Genomic DNA, 19228 nt, shown 5'->3' with positions numbered 1-19228 from the left:
AGGCAGGTGGAATGAAAGATCAGGATCATTTGTTCCAATATAGTGGCTGGAAGACTTCAGAGTCTGAGAGGTTTTGCTTAAAATCTTCTCAGCCTAGAAATTTTGAAAGATGAAATAAACAATTTTGGGAACTAGCATTTATTTCATCCAATGCATTAAAATAGTAATTATACTGCTGAAAAATGAGAGAACATTCCTGTTAAAACCCAAGTTTTTTCTATAGTGGCAATGTAATAGGGTTTATGTTTCTTGTACCTTTGATTCCTTCCAGAATTTGAATGTCTGAGTGTTTTCAACAGGATGCCACATGAGAAGAAATCTACATATATGTGGAACTTGTGGATTTTTTATTGCACCTTTTCTTCCTCCTTTTTGTGGAGAATGGGGTCTTCTTGTTGCCCAGGCAGGTCTCACACTCCTGAGCTCAAGCTGTCCTCCCCTCTTTGCCTCCCTAACTGCTGGGATTACAAGCATGAGCCACCATACCCAGCCATGAATTTTTTATTGATAATGTGAATTGAGAAGCCTCAGCACTTACCATTTTTGAAATGGACTACAAACATGAGTAACATATAGATAGAAACCTTATTTGAAACAATTTTCTTTTGTTAACATTTTATTAGACATTTGTTTCATGTTGTAACTTTAGATAAATTAAATTTGAATATTACACAATTGTGTCAATTATCTTCAGCTTCAATTATAATTCCTAATCGATTCAAGCCTATTATCACGACCCCTGGTGGTAGTCTGTTACATTCTCCTGTTTTGAGAATTCAAAAATTTATTTATAGCGTTCATAAAATAGAGTGAGGACTCTTACAGACCTATGTTGGACTAGCAGGTGCCCAGTCTCTGTGGCCCTAGAGAGAGCACCAAGATGACAGTGTATATGCATTCTGGTGCTGACGTGGACCGGGAGTACGGACGGAGGAATTACTACGAAGAATCCGGAAGACCAGGATGTAAACTCGTAATTCTAATCAACACAGGTGGGTTCCGGGTCTGTGAGACGCGAGGTACTGCAACAGCCGACACCACTCAGTGGAACCGCTCCCTCTTCACCTGGAACCCCGACCCAGCTTGATTCGCGGTGCCTGCTGATGACGTATCCTTGCGCCTGGTGGTGATTGGTTCGCGTAGAGGGGCGTCGGCCGCCAACGTGACTCGGAACCCGGACCTGTGTTCTCGCGATAGGTAGTGGCCTCCGGTGTGGGATGGCCACGGAGCCGGGCGGAGCTGGCCTGCGGCTCCGGGGGCCGGCTCTCCGGCCGGAGACATGGCCCGGGGGCCCGGCCCGCTAGGCAGGCCTCGCCCCGATACGGTCGTCCCGGTCGCCATGCCCAAGAGAGGAAAGCGACTCAAGTTCCGGGCCCACGACGCCTGCTCCGGCCGAGGTGGGCGAGGGGGGCAGGGGCGCTGGAGCACTTTGGGGTTGGCAGCTGGGAGGGGGCTGGACGGTGCTGAGGCGAGGGCTCGGGAGGGCGGCTCGGTCTGGGGAGGGCCAGCGGGAGGGCGGCTCGGTCTGGGGGCCTGCCGCGAGCAGGGGGTCTTGGCGGGGAAACGCTGACGAGAGAAGGCCTCTTCCTTGATGGTTGGTGCTGTGTTGCAGTGACCGTGGCGGATTACGCCAACTCGGATCCGGCGGTCGTGAGGTCTGGACGAGTCAAGAAAGCCGTAGCCAACGCGGTTCAGCAGGAAGGTAAGCTTTCCGCTAGCCTTTGAGACGCACGCCGCGAAGACGGAACTAGGCATTTTATTTTTTCTGTTTTTTCTTGCAGTCCTTTAGTCGTCTTCCTTCCTGTAACCGTGTTTACTCTTCTCGATGTTAACTTATATATTGGGGGTGGGGAAGAATTAGTCAAGAGTAGCAGTTTCTGTAGCGGAAATATTTTCTTTCTTTGCATTTAAATGCATGTTTGCATACTCTTTAGTTTCCACTGCATTCTACTTCGATATTAATCCCTTTGCTGTAGTTCATATATGTTTTAATCTGCAGTTTGCTTCCTTTTTTAATAACCTTGGAGCATTCTTTTCCTTTTCCGGTGTTTCTCTTGCTTTCAGTCTGTCTACTCATGAGTCTAAGACTTGTATTTTATGACACCTCTACCTCCAGCTCAGGACCAGGGTTAAATTGGATTCAATTGGTCTCAAACTTTTCTCTGCAGAACTTATGGGAATACAAATGATCTTTCATCTTGCAGGGTTTATAGTGGAAAAATTGTGCACTCCTTTTTGCTTCAGGGCTGAAAAAAGGAGTCAGTTTCTGCTGCTTTGGAGTCAGTTTGCCCATTGCTTTCCATTTTTTTTTTGTATTTAAAATACAAAAAGTTTTCTTTCTTTGTTGTCGTCGTTGTTGACAGATTCTCACCTTTCTCTCTCACGATGTTCCCCCCGCCCCCTTTCCTAAATGGATGCTGATACCTTGGCTAAGTTTTTGCATTTCTGAGCAGAACTGTGTGTCATCTCGTTCTCCTCTTATTCTCTTCTAGTAAAATCTCTTTGTGGCTTGGAAGCCTCTCAGGTTCCTGCAGAGGAAGCTCTTTCTGGGGCTGGTGAGCCCTGTGACATCATCGACAGCAGTGATGAGATGGATGCCCAGGAGGAAAGCATCCATGAGAGAACTGTCTCCAGAAAAAAGAAAAGCAAGAGGCACAAAGGTATGGAGCTTGCTCTCTTTTGGTTTATTAGACCTGCCTGGGGTGACAAATTGAAGCTGTTACTTTCCCAGTAGCATAGGGGGAGATATAAAGAGGTGATACCAGGGGAGTTTGAAGAAAAATTGGCTCTCCACAAGCATGCTGGTAGTGGGACAGGATTTAATACACCTGGGCTTTTTGCTTTTGTCTGAATTCGAGAGGGAAAGAGATTAGTATGTGTTAGTAGAGTTCCGGAGCTGTGCACTGGGCTATAGTAGCCCTTCATTGAGAACATGTTATTAGGTAAAAACCCATATGGCAATGTGAAAACAAAAGGCCTTTGCATTTCTGGATTTCTGAATGTGTAAGGAAGCAGAGATGTAACCAAAAAATGTTTTCCGAAATATGTGGATTTTTTTCTTACAAGTTTTGTTACTCACAGAGTTGGACATTTTCATGGGCTTTTAAGTGCTCTATAATTATTATTAATGTCTGCTTCGTGTCTGGTAAGTACTGTGGGAAATAGAAAAGTAGGTGTTTTTTTTAATATCCTAATAGCAATGAAACTTACAGAAATGAAACAAAGAATAAGAAACTGATGGTATGTAATGTGCCAAACCATCATTCAGATTCTGGGGTTTCCTTCAGACTTAATAAGTCAGAATATTGAATCTCTTGGAGTGGAACTCAGAATTTTTTTTTTTTAAATTCAGACAGGCTAGAGTATAGTGGTAAGATCATGGCAGACTGCAGCCTTAACTTCCTGGGGTTAAGTGATTCTCCCATCTTAGCCTTTTGAGTAGTTGGGACTACAGGTGCTGTGCCATCATGCCCACTAATTTTTTCTATTTTTTTGTAGAGACATGGGGTCTCACTATGTTGCCTAGGCTGGGTTTGAGCTCCTGGGCTCAAGCAATCTACCTGCTTTGGCTCCCAAAATGCTGGGGTTATAGGCATAAGCCACCATGCTTAGGCCAGAATTTTTAAAGCTAAAGTGGTTCAGATGATCAGCTACATTTAGGTGAAGGCCGATAAATAATAAATGTATGTATTTTTGTCTCAGATTACCAGAACTTTCACCTGAGAATCAGATCAAAAATATTTATATTCATCAAAGTATATTCAAATAATAATGAAATTAATGGTATGATTGCTTTGGATTATTCCAGTTATTGTTAGTCATAGCCCTCTTTTTCAGGATACAAAAGTTAATAGAGGTTGAGCATTCCAAATCCGAAAAGCTCCAAAATCTGAAATTTCGGGAGCACTGACATGATGCTGAAAGGGAATGCTTATTGTAGCACTTTGAATTTCTGATTTTTGATTAGGGCTGCTCGACCAATAAGTACAGTGAAGATATTCCAAAATGCGGAAAAAGCCAGAAAGCCAAAATGCCAAAATCTGAAACGCTTTTGGTCCTGAGAGCATTCCTCATAAAGGGTACTCAGCTGGTATTGACAATTTTTAGACTTGTTTGTTCTTAATTTTTCACTTAAAATCCTCACTTATCACCATTCTGTTAGGGATTTATCTTGTTGTTGTTTTTTTGGACACGTTCCACAAAATGGCTTAGACTCAAAAAAAAAAAAAGATAAAATTTATTCCTTTAAAGTGTACAATTCAGTGGTTTTAGCATATTCACAGAGTTGTGCAACCATCAACATGGTCTAAGTTTAGAACATTTTCATTACTCTAAAAAGAAACCCCATACTTATTAGCATCGCTTCTCATTCCAAACCCTCCTCCAGCCCTTGGAAACCAACTAATCTTTGTGTCTCTACAGACTTACCTATTCTGACATTTCATGTAAATGGAATCATACAATATGTGGTCTTTTGCATCTAGCTTCTTTGGCTTAGCATAATGTTTTCAGGGTTCATCCATACTATGTATGTATCAGAATCTCATTCTTTTTTATTGCTTTTTATTTGGCTGCTATGAATAATGCTGCTATGAACATTCATGGACAAGTTTTTATGTGGACACAGGTCTTTTCATTTTTGGTTAGATAGGAGTGAAATTGCTGGATTATATGGAAACTCTATGTTTAATTTTTTTGAGGAATTGCCAAACTGTTTTTCAAAGTGGGTGAACCATTTATATTCACACCAGCAGTGTATAAGAGTTCTAGTTTCTCTATACCAACACTTTTTATTTTCTGACTTTTTAAATTATAATGAATGTGGATTTGTATCTGTCTCATTGTGGTTTTGATTTGCATTTCCCTAGTGGCTAATGATTTTTGCCCATTTTTAGATTGGGTTATCTTTTTATTATTGAATTTCAAGAGTTCTTTATTCAGGTTACCAGCCACTTACCAGATATATGATTTGTGGCTTCCAGGCTCTTAACCATACTTCATATTTTACTTACTTACTCCACTTTACCTCCATTAGGTTTCTCCATTCCAGTCAGACTGATCTTTTTTTTTTCTTTAAATTTCTTTTTATTTTATTGTTTTAGCAGATACAGTGTATTTTTCTTCTTCTTCTTTTTTTTAAAGCTTATTTTTAATGAAAAATGTAGAAGAAGAGAGAATAGTATAACTCCATATAACTATTACCCAGCTTCAACAGTAATCAACTCATGGCCATTAAAAAGTTTTTTTCTCTTTCTTTTTTTAATTACCATTTTGTTTTTATACACTACCAACTCACGGCCATTTTTACTTCAGCCATTACTCTGCCACCTTATCTCACACACATACACACACACACACACACACACACACACACACACGGTTATTTTGAAACAATTTCCATACCATCATCATCTCTATAAATATTTTAGTAGTTATCTCTTTTAAAATTTCATGATCACATCTGAAAGACGTAACAGTAACTTCTCAATGTCATTACCATCTTGTTAGACTTTTCTGTTTACTGTTCTCACATGTTTTGCTCTCTGAGTCCCTTGGTTTCATGTTAGCACTTTATTTACTTGACATCCTCTTAACCTGTGCCTATCAAAATTCTTCATGTACTTCATGACTTATCTCCATGAAGCCTTCCTTGATTCTATTTCCTTCATGTTGAAAGCTCTTAATAATTATGTATAAAACACAATTCTTCATTATTCACTAAATTTTGTCCCTGAAGGCAGAAAATTTTTAATAGCATTATGCTTTGTAAAAGTCCTTATGGGTCTCAGTAGAGGAAATTTTTGTTTGTTTGTTTGTTTGTTTGTTTTTTTCCCAGACAGGGACTCACTCTGTTGCCAGGTTGGAGTGCAGTGGTGTAGTCATGGTTCACTGCAGCCTCGAAATCCTGGTTTGATAAATCCTTGCACCTCAGCCTCCTGAGTAGCTGAGACTACAGGCATGCACCATCACGGCCAGCTAATTTTTAAATTTTTTGTAGAGACTGTGTTGCCCAAGCAGATCTCAAATTCCTGGGCTCAAGCGATCCTCCCACCTTGGCTTCCCAAAGTGTTGGGATTACAAGCATGAGCCATTTTACTCAGCCACAATCGATGAAATTTTAATAGTTGTTTGCCTTCTCTTTCAAAGGGAGAAGAGGTTATGTAGGAGAAAGTGGGGCCTATACATGGTAGACTGAGTCTTGCATGTTTACTGGAGATTATAAGAGGGATAGGAATCAGAAAAGATGATGTTGTTTTAGACACATTGGGTCTCTGTTGTGAAGAGCCTAACCAAATAACCTGATCTAATCATAGAGCTGTGGGAAGCAGTTAGCTAGAAAAGGAGGGGCAACTTTGAAGGAGGCTGTGTAGGAACTTTTTCCTCAGGAAGGAAGAAAGCTGGTTTTAGAATAGTTCTATGACTAGTTTAAAATAAGGGTTAGGGTTGGGATTAGCCCAGATTCAGGTATCTTTACAAAGCATGTGTGTTACCTGAACCTGAGAAGTATAGTGGACATCAAGGTTAAGAGAATTAACACTAATGAGTTCTGAAGAAGGAAGAGGAAGGGATTCGTTGTTAAGGAATGACTCATTGTCTCTGGATCATAGGTCAGACTGGCAATAAAACAAGGAGAAACTAGAAGGAAAAAAACGTGTGCAGGTAGTTGTGAGTAATGAGAATGTACTGTAACTTATCTGGTTTTTAAAATTTAGTTTGTACTTTAAGGTTTACTTACATCATCTTAAAGTCAATTTTGTTTTTTTATCTGACTGAAAATGTTTAGTGCATGGAGACTTAAAGAGAAACCAAGAGCAGGGCTTAATAGCATAAAGCTGAAATTTGGCTGGGCATGGTGGCTCACGCCTGTAATCCCAGCACTTTGGGAGGCCAAGACAGGTGGATCATGAGGTCAAGAGATTGAAACCATCCTGGCTAACATGGTGAAACCCCTGTCTCCACTAAAAATAAAAAAATTAGCTGGGCATGGTGGTGTGTGCCTTTAGTCCCAGCTACTTGGGAGGCTGAGGCAGGAGAAGCACTTCAGTCTGGGAGGTGGAGGTTGCATTGAGCCAAGATGGTGCCACTATGCCTCAGCCTGGCAACAGAGCGAGATGCCATCTCAAAAAAAAAGCTGAAATTTGGAGTCAGAAAATCTTGGTTCTGTTTCCCTTGACTGAATGGCAAGGTTTTGTTTTCTTATTCCATTGAAGAATTATTAGAGTTGAATGATACAGTGTGTGCGAAGGCACTTTTGAAACTTCAAAATAATGGCCAGGCGCAGTGGCTCACACCAGTAATCCTAACACTTTGGGAGGCCAAGGCAGGTGGATCACTTGAGGCCAGGAGTTGACCAGCCTGGCCAATGTTGTGAAACCCCATCTCTACTAAAAATACAAAAATTGCTCACGGCAACACAGGCAGTTACCAGTAAAAAGTAGGAAAAAAAAAATACAAAAATTAGCTGGGTGCAGTGGAATGTTCCTGTAGTCCTAGCTACTAGGGTGGCTGAGGGATGAGACTTAAGTGAACTCAGGAGGCAGAGGTCCTACTGAGCCAAGATTGTACCACTGCATTCCAGCCTGGGCAACAGAGGAGACCCTGTCTCAAAAAATAAATAAAAAGTAAAACTTCAAAATGGTATGTCAGTAGTTGTTAAATAAAGGCCTTAAGAATAAGACCTATTTTCTTGGGCAACAGGAGTTAAAAGTTTCCAGTAGCTAGGATGAACAGGAAATGATAGGTTTGCGGGATTTCTGTGGGCGTATTTAAAACCATTTCTTAACTGTGCAATCCTTGGGAGAAATGAAATGATCGAGTATCTTTAGATATGTGTGTAGAAGATCAAAGATTATTCCTTTTTCTGTTTCAGAAGAACTGGACGGGGCTGGAGGAGAAGAGTATCCGATGGATATTTGGCTATTGCTGGCCTCGTATATCCGTCCTGAGGACATTGTGAATTTTTCCCTGATTTGTAAGAATGCCTGGACTGTCACTTGCACTGCTGCGTTTTGGACCAGGTTGTACCGAAGGTGCGACCACAGAGAGCTCACTGTCTTATCTGTGTAGCTGATTTCATTGCTGTTTGTGATTTGGAGCTACTCACTGGATGGTGACCTCTTTTCACTTTCTCTGCTCCGTGTCTGGGCATGACCCAGCTTTGGATTTCTTGAGCCCCTGTCTAATTTAAATTTGATATTATTAATTATCCAGGTAATTGTTTTCCATGTGGTTGCCTCCTTCCCCACTCCAGTATCCACTTTCAGCAAAACGTCTGGCTTCAAGTCCCAGAGAGAACTGTCTGAATTTTTGTCAGAGGCCTATTTTAGCTAGAATGTTCAAAGCTACAGATGCCTATCTGTTCATCTCTTTAGCTGTACTGGTGTTGCTTAGAATTGCTAGTCATCTTTAAGAATTACACAGTTTTTGTACTTATGTCTCCTATGTATAGTTGTAGTGGTGAGGAGTAAGTAAATTATTTGATTGTAGGTGTGGAAGTGTAGGGATGATTGTAAACCGTCAGGCTGTGGTGAGAAGGACTGTTGAAGTAGAAAGGGGTAGATAACTCATTGTGAGATCTAACAGGAGAGCTTGGCAGTTCTTCTTCACTATAGGTTTCTCCTGTACAGGTTCTTTTTGAGCGATTCAGAATTTGCTCTTTTGTTCAGTGAAAAAGGGAGGACTTTAGCTTTAAAAATGGATGGAGGTGGCTGGACGTGGTGGCTCTTGCCAGTAATCCCAGCACTTTGGGAGGCTGAGGGAGAGGGGTAGATGACCTGAGGTCGGGAGTTCGAGACCAGCCTGACCAACATGGAGAAACCCTGTCTCTACTAAAAATACAAAATTAGCTAGGCGTGGTGGCGCATGCCTGTAATCCTAGCTACTTGGGAGGCTGAAGCAGGAGAATCGCTTGAACCCTTAAGGTAGAGGCTGTGGTGAGCCAAGATTGAACCATTTTACTCCATCCTGGGCAACAAGAGTGAAATTCCATTTCAAAAAAGAAAAAAGATGGAGAACTGCAGGATTACAAGGCAAAGACATACAAGTTGCCGAAAGTTGCCAAGAGGTCAAGTAGCACTGGGAACAAGCTACCTGCTGGCCAGTGGAGTAGTGCAGTAAAGTTCATAAAGAGACCTGAAGTCTTAGGAGACTGACCTAGAGCAGGAGAGACAGGTCACATATTGGTAGGAGTAATGTGTCGTGTTTCAGGCACTACACGCTGGATGCTTCCCTGCCTTTGCGCCTACGACCAGAGTCAATGGAGAAGCTGCGCTGTCTCCGGGCTTGTGTGATCCGATCTCTGTACCATATGTATGAGCCATTTGCTGCTCGAATCTCCAAGAATCCAGCCATTCCAGAAAGCACCCCCAGCACATTGAAGAATTCCAAAGTGAGTGAGAATTTGTGTTGGGGTTTGACTAATGGACTCTTGTATTGTAGTCTTGTTATTATAGCTTGTTTCCAGCTTCCTTGATGGGGAGGGCTGCAGGTCCCAGGCTGCTACAGGACTAATGTAAACTTTTCAGGACTTAGAGATTTTACTTCTCCAAGACATTTCTGCTGTGCTGGGCTGCCTTATCTTATACTTGCCTTAAAGCTTTCTTGTGCTTTTAGCGTATTCCTTATTCTTTTTATTTTAATTTAGCTTTATACATTGGATCACTTTAGATATAATGGTTTTGATGGTTTGGGCTAGGAAGAACACAACTCAAATGGTAGATGTATGCTGTAATTTTTAAGAGGTGCTTTAGATCACGGTACAGAGATATAACATGAGCAGTTCACTATTTTTCTCTTTCTAATGCAACCTTTACATCAAGGTTTACCCTTTATTGTTGATCTCCTTAAAAGATTCTGGTGTAGACTTGACTTCTGTAGCATTTGGAAGTGCCCTGTGCCAGGATATTGCCAGGCTTTGGTAGATCATCTCACAGACTATTAGGTACCCTGATTCATAAACCTTAGTTCTCTCAAGATCTTTCTGTGTTCTAGGCTCTTTTTATCTCGGGATTTCCTCTAAGTTTTATATTCATACATTTATATTCAAGTTTTGTCATTCTTCCGATTTGTAAATAGGTCTGCTAGCCTTTGGTCCATTCTCTCTTATTCTCCTCCCTGAAGAAATTGCTAAATCACCTTTGTCAAATGAGGTTACTCTGTTCCTACCCCAAATCCGATGTTCCATAGCATTTCCCATTCTCTTGTTTGTTTTTATGGTACTGGACATTATATAATGATTCTTCTTTCCTAGTTTAGCTCTAGGGTGATCATATTTTACCTGATACATATTAATTAAAAGGGTACTATTGATTTCAGGATTATCAGGGTTCCTCCCCAGCTTTGTAAATTGAGGTAGTTGGGGCCATTGGCCAAACTCAATTTAATAATCATGCTAACTGGTGGATTTAGAGAAGGAGTAGATTGCCGGGAGAGTAGGATTTCACCTAGCAGCTGCTTCTCCTTGTAATATGAGTGGACAGTGTATCTTCTCACACTTACTAGTGCCCCTTCCCCCTGAAACATTTGATAGTATCAGATTAACTGTGGTGAGTGTGGGGATCATCCCAAAGTTAGCCATGCCAGGAGTGAATCAATTGCTGGGAGCAGAGCAGCATTGGGCAAACTCCTCATGCTTGACACATCTTAGCGGCTCCAGTGCACAATGCAAGTGCTACTGCCTAAATTCTAAAATGCCCTTATCTTCATATTATCACTGTCTTACTTTTTTTAAAGTGGACTATAAAAAGCCAAAGTAGAATGAAAACAAAGGTCTTTTTATTTTCTTATTTTTCTAAGATGGGGTTTCACCGTGATGGCCAGGCTGGTCTTGAACTCCTGGCCTCAGGTGATTCACCCACCTCAGCCTCCCAAAGTGTTAGGATTACAGGCATGAGCCACCGTGCCTGGCTGAAAACGAAGGTCTTAATCCAGATAGTAAGCCCAGGCCATCTGGCTGCTGCTTTTATGCCTTGTTAGAGATCTTCTGAAGAGGGTGTGGGGCCTGCAGTGGCAGGTGTCCCATGCATGGCCTTGCCACTTGTATATCCATGATTGCGTGGCATTCAGGGAGTTGCCAGCATGCGTACAGGAAGTTGTCCCATGTTCCTGGACTCCAGCTTTTCGTATTTGATTCCCCCTCTCTCTCTTTTCAGTAGCATAGCTTGTGTGGGACACTGGCGCCGTTGTGATGGCAGCAGAAGTGTTTTCCCCTTAAAGCCAAGCCCATTAATTTTGATGGAACAGCAGGACGTACAGGGCATGTCTGAAGGGCAGGACAGCTGGCACGGCGGACGACCCACCCCTTATCCCCTGGGAGGTACTTCACTTCTTGTGCTTAACCCTAGCTGTAGCCTGACTTTCACTGAGGGGCTTACTTCTAGACAGAATTCAGCCTAGTGCCGTAGTTTCCTGACTGGCTGTCTGCTCCCAGAAGGTCCTGAGCAGTTTGCTTCTATTACAGGGCCAGCCCTCTCTGCCTACCTTATGGCCTTGGTATCATCATGCCTGGTGGCTGCTGGCTTCCCTTATATTTTAATGTAGAGGATTAGCCTGCTGAATCAGAGGATGCCCCGGTCTCTAGATAACATGTTTCTGTCTTTGAAGATGAGAACAGTAGGGGTTGATGTCAGTGGCCTCTGAGGTTGACTCATATTGGTCCCTCTTTTCCTTATTGAATAGCCTTGGGATTGTCTGTTTTTATGTTGCACCAGTGTCAACATTAGGGGTCTGTTTGTGCCAAAGTAAAATCTCAGTATTGGGACTGTGGCTGGCTTTAGAGCTGTCAAACAGAAAGGTTTTTGCTGATTATTTTTGTTATAGTGTATTTTGATTTTTTTTTTTTCTTTTTCTTGGTTTATTTTATTTTTACTTTCCTACAGTGCTTACTTTTCTGGTGCAGAAAGATTGTTGGGAACAGACAGGAACCAATGTGGGAATTCAACTTCAAGTTCAAAAAACAGGTATGTGGTCTTCTCTTTGTTTTCCAGATAATACCTTGTTCTAAGAGATTTCCCTGGGTATCTTTCTGAGTCTGTTTATGTGCAGTAACAGTACCACAGACTCTTGGTAACTTAAAAAGAACAGAAATTTATTTCCTCACGGTTCTGGAGGCTGGGAAGTCCAAGATCAGGGTGCCTGCAGGTTTGGTGTTTGGTGAGGGCCTTTCCCCTCTGCTTCCAAGATGGTGTCTAATTGCATTCTTCAGAGGGGCGGAACACTTTGTTCTCATATAGTGGAAGCCCCAAAAGGGGCTGAACCTACTGTGAAGACCCTTTTATAAAGGCCTTAATTCCATTCATGAGGGAGGGCTCTCCCAGTAGGTCACCTCCTAAAGGCCCTACCTCTTAATAGTATTGTGTCAGAGATTAAGTGTCAACATGAATTTTGGAGGAGACACAAACATTCAAGTCATAACACTAGGCATGAAGTTGCTTTACTAAAAGCAAACAAGGTACAGCCTAAAGATCCAAAATCTGAAATGCTTCATGATCTGAAACTTTTTTGAGTGCCAACATGATGCTCAAAGGAAATGCCTATTGGAGCATTTTGGATTTTGGATTTGTGGATTTCAGATGCTCAACTGGTATAATGCAAATATTCCAAAATCTGGAAAAATCAGGAACACTTCTGGCCCCAAGCATTTCGGATGAGGGATACTCAACCCAGAATGCCATGAAAACAAAAGGTAGGAGGAACTATTCTGTACTGAAAGACAAGGATAACAACCTACTGTAAAGAGTAAATCTTGAGTGGATCCTTGATAAGGGAACAAAGCTATAAAAGATGCTTTGGGGGCAATTTTGGAAATCAGAATGTGCTATGGATAATAGGAAATTATTGTTAATTTTCTTATGGGTGATGATGATAATGTGGTTGTATGTAAGTGTATTCATGCTGAATTACTCAAGGGTGAAGTGTAAATGTTACTTTCAGATGGCTTTGTACTTCCTTTCCCCCAAAGTGTGTGTGAGTTTTATATACGTATGTGTATACATATATAAAATACGTGTATACGTGTATTTTACAAAATACAGACACATATACACACATGTAATTTTATAAGATCTTCTCAGCTTCATATATTTAAACTATGCTAAAGAAAGCCTCACTAATGGATGAAGAAATCAAGATACTTGTACAAAGACTACCATCAAAGCTCATTTAAAAAAATTGGAGGTTGGAGCTGTAAGAGACAGCTTAAAGGGATTTTGATGAGATACTGTTGAGGAAGTCAAGCAAGGTGCATTAAACAGTCTGATGCCGTTTTTTGTCAAAACACAAAATCTCTAAATGTGTGTGTGTAGGTAGATCTGTATGAGTATGGAATACATGGAGTATATCACCAGCTCATTAGTGTGGCTTAACCTGGAGGGAGGGAGAGGTGTCTACAATAAAAACTTCATGTATGATATAATCTCAGTTATACAACATGATTTAAGAGAGAGAGTATATACATATTAATAGACATATTAAGAGAATATAATAAGAGAACAGTTCCCAAAAGATTAATTGCAGTTACAGGATAGTCGAAGTCTTAAGTTACCTTTACTTTGTCAGTATATTTATGTATTATTTAAACTTATTTACCATTAAAAAAAGTTACTTTCATTGTGGAAGGGGAACCTCATGTATTTCTGAATGGAAGCCTTAGATACAGAAAAGGCAAATGACATGAACTCTCCAGTTGCCAAGCCAATGAAAAAATTTTAAAACCTGGAAGAAATATGCCAGAGGCACATACATTGTTTACTAATCTAATTATTGGCCAAGCCTTGAAAAATGACAGTGTCACTCAATGGACACCTGTATTATTAGGTGGGATTATGGTCACCCTATATTCTTATGTGGAATTATGAGCAAATATGGCAATAGGTTTATGGATTTTTCTCTCTGTCACTATATATATAAAACCCATAAACCCATTACTAAGTAGAGGAGACAGGTGAAAACACATAGGGTAGGTGAGGGATTGATAGGTGTTTTCACCTGTTTTGTGTACTTAGTATTTCACTGATGAGACACATTATAAATACTATTATTTATTCCTCACATGATGGTAGGCGGGTTACAGATAAGTTTGTAATTAAAGTAAACCTTATTTTCCTATTGATTTATTTCAAAAACATGGTTCAGGGAAGAATTTTAGTTCTGATATTTTGCATCTACTAAGATCTGCACAGTCTGTGTGGTAATCATTAGATGCTGGTAGAAAGTCCACCACACACCTTTCTGAGAAGGGATTGAGAGCCAGTCTTCGCAGTGTTGAAATGTGACTAGAAGCAGAGACCAGGAATTACTGCAGGAAAGTGAATGGTGAGATTTCCTTTAGTTCCGAGACTTGTGATTCCTTTGTTTTACGGTGTCTGGAATTTGGTGGCCTAATCTGCTTCCATCCCTTTTGTGCAGCAGATGTTCTTCGGAGTCTGACAAGTTACGAGGAATTTGCAATCTTGCAAACATTGTAGAACCTCTGGTAGAGGCTGTAAGTGTCCATGTCTTGTCAAATGGCCAGGAATACCATCTAAAATGAAGCATAAACCCATTGGCACATTTGCTCATCCAAATGTATTTCCCCTTCTTTCAAAGGGCAGATTGTCTTTGATCTCTGTATAGAAGCATATATATAAAGAGAGAGGAGATGACAGTAAAATGTATCTTACTAGCTTTTATTGAGCCATAGGATTTTCTTTGGTGGACTCTTAGAGCCGTATACATTTCTTCTAAGCCACTGGATTAATTCTCAGTTCTCTTCAGTCCCCTAGGTTAAAGAGCAAGTGTACGGGAGGATTGCAGCCTCCCGTTCAGTATGAAGATGTTCATACCAACCCAGACCAGGACTGCTGCCTACTGCAGGTCACCACCCTCAATTTCATCTTTATTCCGATTGTCATGGGAATGATATTTACTCTGGTAAGTGGGAACTCAGGATGTCATTCTCAGCTCCTTTTTTTTTTTTTTTTTTTTTTTTTGTCATTCTGACAGGAGATGAACTACAGCTCTTTTTTTTTTTCTTTGTTTTTTTTTAGGAGACATGGTCTCTGTCACTCAGGCTGAAGTGCAGTCAGGGAATCATAGCTCACTGCAACCTCAAGCTCTTGGGCTCAAGCTATTCTCTTGTCTCAGCCTCCCAAGTAGTTAGGACTTCAGGTGCACGCCATCACCGCTGGCTAATTTTTATTTTTTGTAGCAGTGGGTGTCTCACAGTGTTGCTGAGCTGGTCTCAAACTCCTAGCCTCAAGCAGTTCTACATTTGCCTCTCAAGTGTTGAGATTATAGGCATGAAACACTGCCTTCAGCTCTTTTATAGACTTTTGCTATATCTGAGGTTTGATGGAAGGAAGGAAGATATCTTTTTTTAAAAAAAGTTTGAAATTAGTCCTGTATATTAGGAACAGACAGATTTGTGGAGACATTAATTACATCTGAGAATGTTTTACCTTTTTTCTTTCTTTGTAGGAAAGGAAATATTTTTGCATTTTCATGTGTAGTGATCATTAATGATTGAGAAACTATAGGAATAATGATGAGATACGTACATGAGCACTGTATGTCAGGAACTTGAGGCATGCATGTGGGGTTACAACTGGATATTAAAATATAGGGTGATCAGGTCAGTTCTGTCCTTTGTGTAATTTTGTCACTGTTCAAGGCTTGGCCAGTCATTTAGACTAGTAAACAATGTATGTGCCTCTGGCATGTTTTTCCCAGGTTTTAAAAATGTTTCACTGGCTTGGCAACTGGAGAGTTCATGTAATTTGTCTTCTCCGTATCTTAGGCTTACATTCAGAAATACATGAGGTTCCCCTTCCACAATGAAAGTAGCTTTTTTTTTTTTTTTTAATGGTAAATGATTTTAAATAATACCTAAATTTACTGAAAAAGTAAAGGTGACTTAGACTTCCACTGCCCTATAACTGCAATATATCTTTTGGGAACTGTTCTCTTAATATGTATGTTAATATGTATGTACTGTCTCGCTCTTAAATAATGCTGTGTAATTGAAATTGTGTCATACATGCAGTTTTGTTTTTGTTTTGCTTTTTTGAGACAGAGTCTCATTCCGTTGCCCAGGCTGGAGTGCTGTGCCGTGCTGTGCTATTTCACCTCACTACAATCTCCATCTCCTGGTTTCAAGGGATTCTCTTGGCCTCCACCTCCCAAGTAGTTGGGTGCCCACCACCACACCCAGCTAATTTTTAAATTTTTTGTAGAGATGGTGTTTGGCCAGGCTGGTCTTGAACTCCTGACCTCAGGTGATCCACCTGCCTCAGCCTCCCAAAGTGCTCATTAGTGAGGTCTTCAGCCTAGTTTAAACATGTGAAGCTGAGAAGGCCTTATAAAATTGTCCTTAAATTTTTATATCTTTACAAAGGTTGACTGTGTGTGGTGGCTCCCAGTGTAATCCCAGCACTTGGGAGGCCAAGGTGGGATCGTTTGAGGTCAGGAGTTTGAGACTAGCCTGGCCAACATGGCGAAACCCTGTCTCTACTATAAATACAAAAATTAGCCAGTTGTGGTGGTGCACGCCTAAATTACTTGAGAGGCTGAGGCACGAGAATCGTTTGATCCTGGGAGGCAGAGGTTACAGTGAGCTGAGATCACATCACTGCACCTCAGCCTGGGCAACAGAGTGAGACCTTCTCGCTCAAAAAAAAAAAAAAAAAAAAAAAAAAAAGTGTTGGTGTTGTAATTTAGAGATTAATCTTGTGGCCTAGCCAGTGTAAATTAGTTTGGATTATTTCATTTCAGAGTGAGCTGTTGGGAACCAAGGTTGTGTAAGTTGGATATTGAATTTGCTTTTCCATTTCAGTTTACTATCAATGTGAGCACGGACATGCGGCACCATCGAGTGAGACTGGTGTTCCAAGATTCCCCTGTCCATGGTGGTCGGAAACTGCGCAGTGAACAGGGTGTACAAGTCATCTTGGACCCAGTGCACAGCGTTCGGCTCTTTGACTGGTGGCATCCTCAGTACCCATTCTCCCTGAGAGCATAGTTACTGCTTCCCATCCTTTGGAAGCAGCCCCGAGTCTAGTCCGTTAGTAATCAGATTCCGGTTTGGAAGGGGCAGCTGGATTGTATATCTAGTTAGTAATGCACATGCTCTTCAGGTTCTAGGGCTCCTGTTAGGGGAGGGAGAAATGTTGAATCAAGAGGAAAAATAACAACTATAATTTATGAACATATTTTAATGTAAAAATTTGCATTTAAAAGGAGTGGCCCTGTTTTCTGTGTTAAAACCCCATTTGGTGCTATTGAGTTTGTTCTTTATTCTTTTATCACAGTGAAAATTGTTGATCTTGCTCTAGGGAAAAATTAAACTCTTTGAATCTCTAAACAAGGAAGTTTCAGCATTCCCTTATGATCAGAGGAACTTTAGAGGCCTGAAATTGTTGCTTCCAGTTTAGCTCCCCCTCATATTTTTGCCCTTTACCCTTCTCCAGAAATAAAGCAGGTGACAGGGTTTTCAGAATCTTACCAGATTGACTTGTGTATCTTTTTTAAAAAATAATTTGTAATATTTATTGCATACATTTTCTCTTGCCAGTTTTGGATTTTAGGTATTTTTTTGCATGAGGCTGATAGTGGTGATGATGACTTTATACCCTTGGTACTATACTAGGAACTTTACACAGTATCTCTGCTTCTCACAGTCTTGCAAGGTAGGTGATATTATTCCCATTTTATGGTTGGGAAAACAGAATCAGCGACCGTACCTGTAACACCAGTAAATGCAGAGCTAGGATTCTGACCCAGGTCTTTTGTTATACCATAATTTGAAAAGATGAGTCTCATTTTTCTTGTGGTAGATGGTGGTAAAAGGGAGTAGGCAGAGTGTATGTAGATAAAAAAGTAAAAGGGTAAGTAAAAAGTTGATTGTGGTATACCTTATTCTGATCAGCTTATAAAGTATAGAAGATTGATGAAATGATCTTTTAAATATGTATTTCTAAGTAAAATGTAAAACAAACCAAGAATGTTATTTCAGGAAGGATAGTGACACTTGCATTGAACTGTTAGAAGGGCATTTATTATGCTAAAAAGTCATTAACAAAATGCATTGCATGTTGAAACCAGCCTCTTGAACCATAAGCACTTAGCGACTTTGCTCTGCCCTGTACTGTGCTGCTTCTGCTGTCATCCCGTGTGCCTACAGAAGCCTGGCCTTCCGTCCATGCAGAAACGCTTATGTCCTCCTGTTGTTCAGATGACTCCTGTTGTTCAGATGACTCCTGTTGTTCAGGTGTACTCTGAGAAGAGGATCACAAATGTTTTTTTGTTTTGCTAGGAAGAAAACCTTGCTGCTTTTCTCTCCTCCCACCCTCTGCTATACAAAATTAACCAGTGAGCTGGATATTACCTGGATATTGCCAGGAGGTGGGCATTAAGACAGTATTCTTTAAAAATGAAAATCTTTTGGAGGAAAATCTTGTGAGGCAAACTGCTAAATTGGGGTGTGTGTGTGTGTGTGTGTGTGTGTGTGTGTCTGTTTGTGTGTGTTTGTGTGTGTGTGTTTCCTTACCATCTTCCCCAGGAATACTCTTAGAAAGCATCTGCTTAATTTTGCTGCTAATAGCTAACCTTATCCCACATTGAGGGTGGTATTAAAACTGTTCACACAGAGAGTGAGCCTGGGTCAGCCAAAAACAGAATTTGGGCATTTAAGTGATAACAGACAAAAAAACCTAAGGACAGTGAGCACCTTATAGATCTCTACGATCAAAAGTTGCCTCTTTGAGGCAGGAGGAGAGAAGCACAGTCCCTACCTGGCTGCCTGAACTAAAGATGCCATGGAGCAGGAGTGTCTTGGTGCATTGTTGTCCCCGCTTAGGAGTACCTTGAAAAAGGGGGTGAAATAAATTTGGCTTAATAATTGTATTCTGACTCAGCTCTGAGTTTTTTTGTGTCAAATTCCATAGTATGGTGACAGATACAGTACTAAATGCTGCCTCAGCTCTCAGCACAATATTGACAAACACTTGGTAAAATGTGTTATCAGTAGTTATCCTGGCTTCAGCCTTCCTCTGCATTGGCTGAGTTGCCATTTCTAGCATGATGCGTGCTTTATTAGTGACAAGATGTGAAGTGTCTCGGGGATTTCCTTTTGGTTAGGACCCTAGACCACCCGAAGAAGAGTTGGAACTTTATGGACTACAGGTTAAAAACAGCTCTTTTAGCCAAACAACATACAGGTGACTGGAACACTGTGAGAGTTAGGGGTGCAGACCTC

At 40.9% G+C, this 19228-nt stretch overlaps 1 protein-coding gene across 3 annotated transcripts; it reads left to right on the top strand.

Annotated features, from left to right (window-relative positions):
* Positions 1-1180: 1180 nt before the first annotated feature.
* Positions 1181-18876, top strand: TMEM183A (transmembrane protein 183A). Of its 3 annotated transcripts, none has more exons than XM_010348890.3 (8): positions 1181-1397; positions 1613-1702; positions 2493-2660; positions 7874-8030; positions 9208-9388; positions 11877-11957; positions 14752-14907; positions 16808-18876. In XM_010348890.3, exons 1-8 carry the CDS (start codon positions 1280-1282, stop codon positions 16991-16993), a joined length of 1137 nt encoding a protein of 378 aa, XP_010347192.1. In that variant the 5' UTR covers positions 1181-1279; the 3' UTR covers positions 16994-18876. The 3 variants fall into 3 exon arrangements, with proteins under 3 accessions (XP_010347192.1, XP_003938343.1, XP_074241118.1); XM_003938294.4 differs by having other exon boundaries at positions 7871-8030; XM_074385017.1 differs by lacking the exons at positions 14752-14907; positions 16808-18876 and adding an exon at positions 12570-14745 and having other exon boundaries at positions 1182-1397; positions 7871-8030.
* Positions 18877-19228: the final 352 nt, after the last annotated feature.

The sequence above is a fragment of the Saimiri boliviensis genome, chromosome 14 (assembly GCF_048565385.1).
Source record: "Saimiri boliviensis isolate mSaiBol1 chromosome 14, mSaiBol1.pri, whole genome shotgun sequence".
In the NCBI taxonomy this organism is placed as follows: domain Eukaryota; kingdom Metazoa; phylum Chordata; class Mammalia; order Primates; family Cebidae; genus Saimiri; species Saimiri boliviensis.
Note: the sequence above shows the minus strand (reverse complement) of the source record. Positions and strands in the feature narration are given on the sequence as shown.

Bases quoted from the DNA above. Each gene is read 5' to 3' on its own strand.
- TMEM183A (XM_003938294.4), top strand. From the start codon at position 1,280: ATGGCCCGGGGGCCCGGCCCGCTAGGCAGGCCTCGCCCCGATACGGTC. The intron at 2,661-7,870 runs GTATGGAGCTTG...TTTCTGTTTCAG, and splicing joins GAAAAGCAAGAGGCACAAAG to AAGAACTGGACGGGGCTGGA. The intron at 8,031-9,207 runs GTGCGACCACAG...GTCGTGTTTCAG, and splicing joins TGGACCAGGTTGTACCGAAG to GCACTACACGCTGGATGCTT.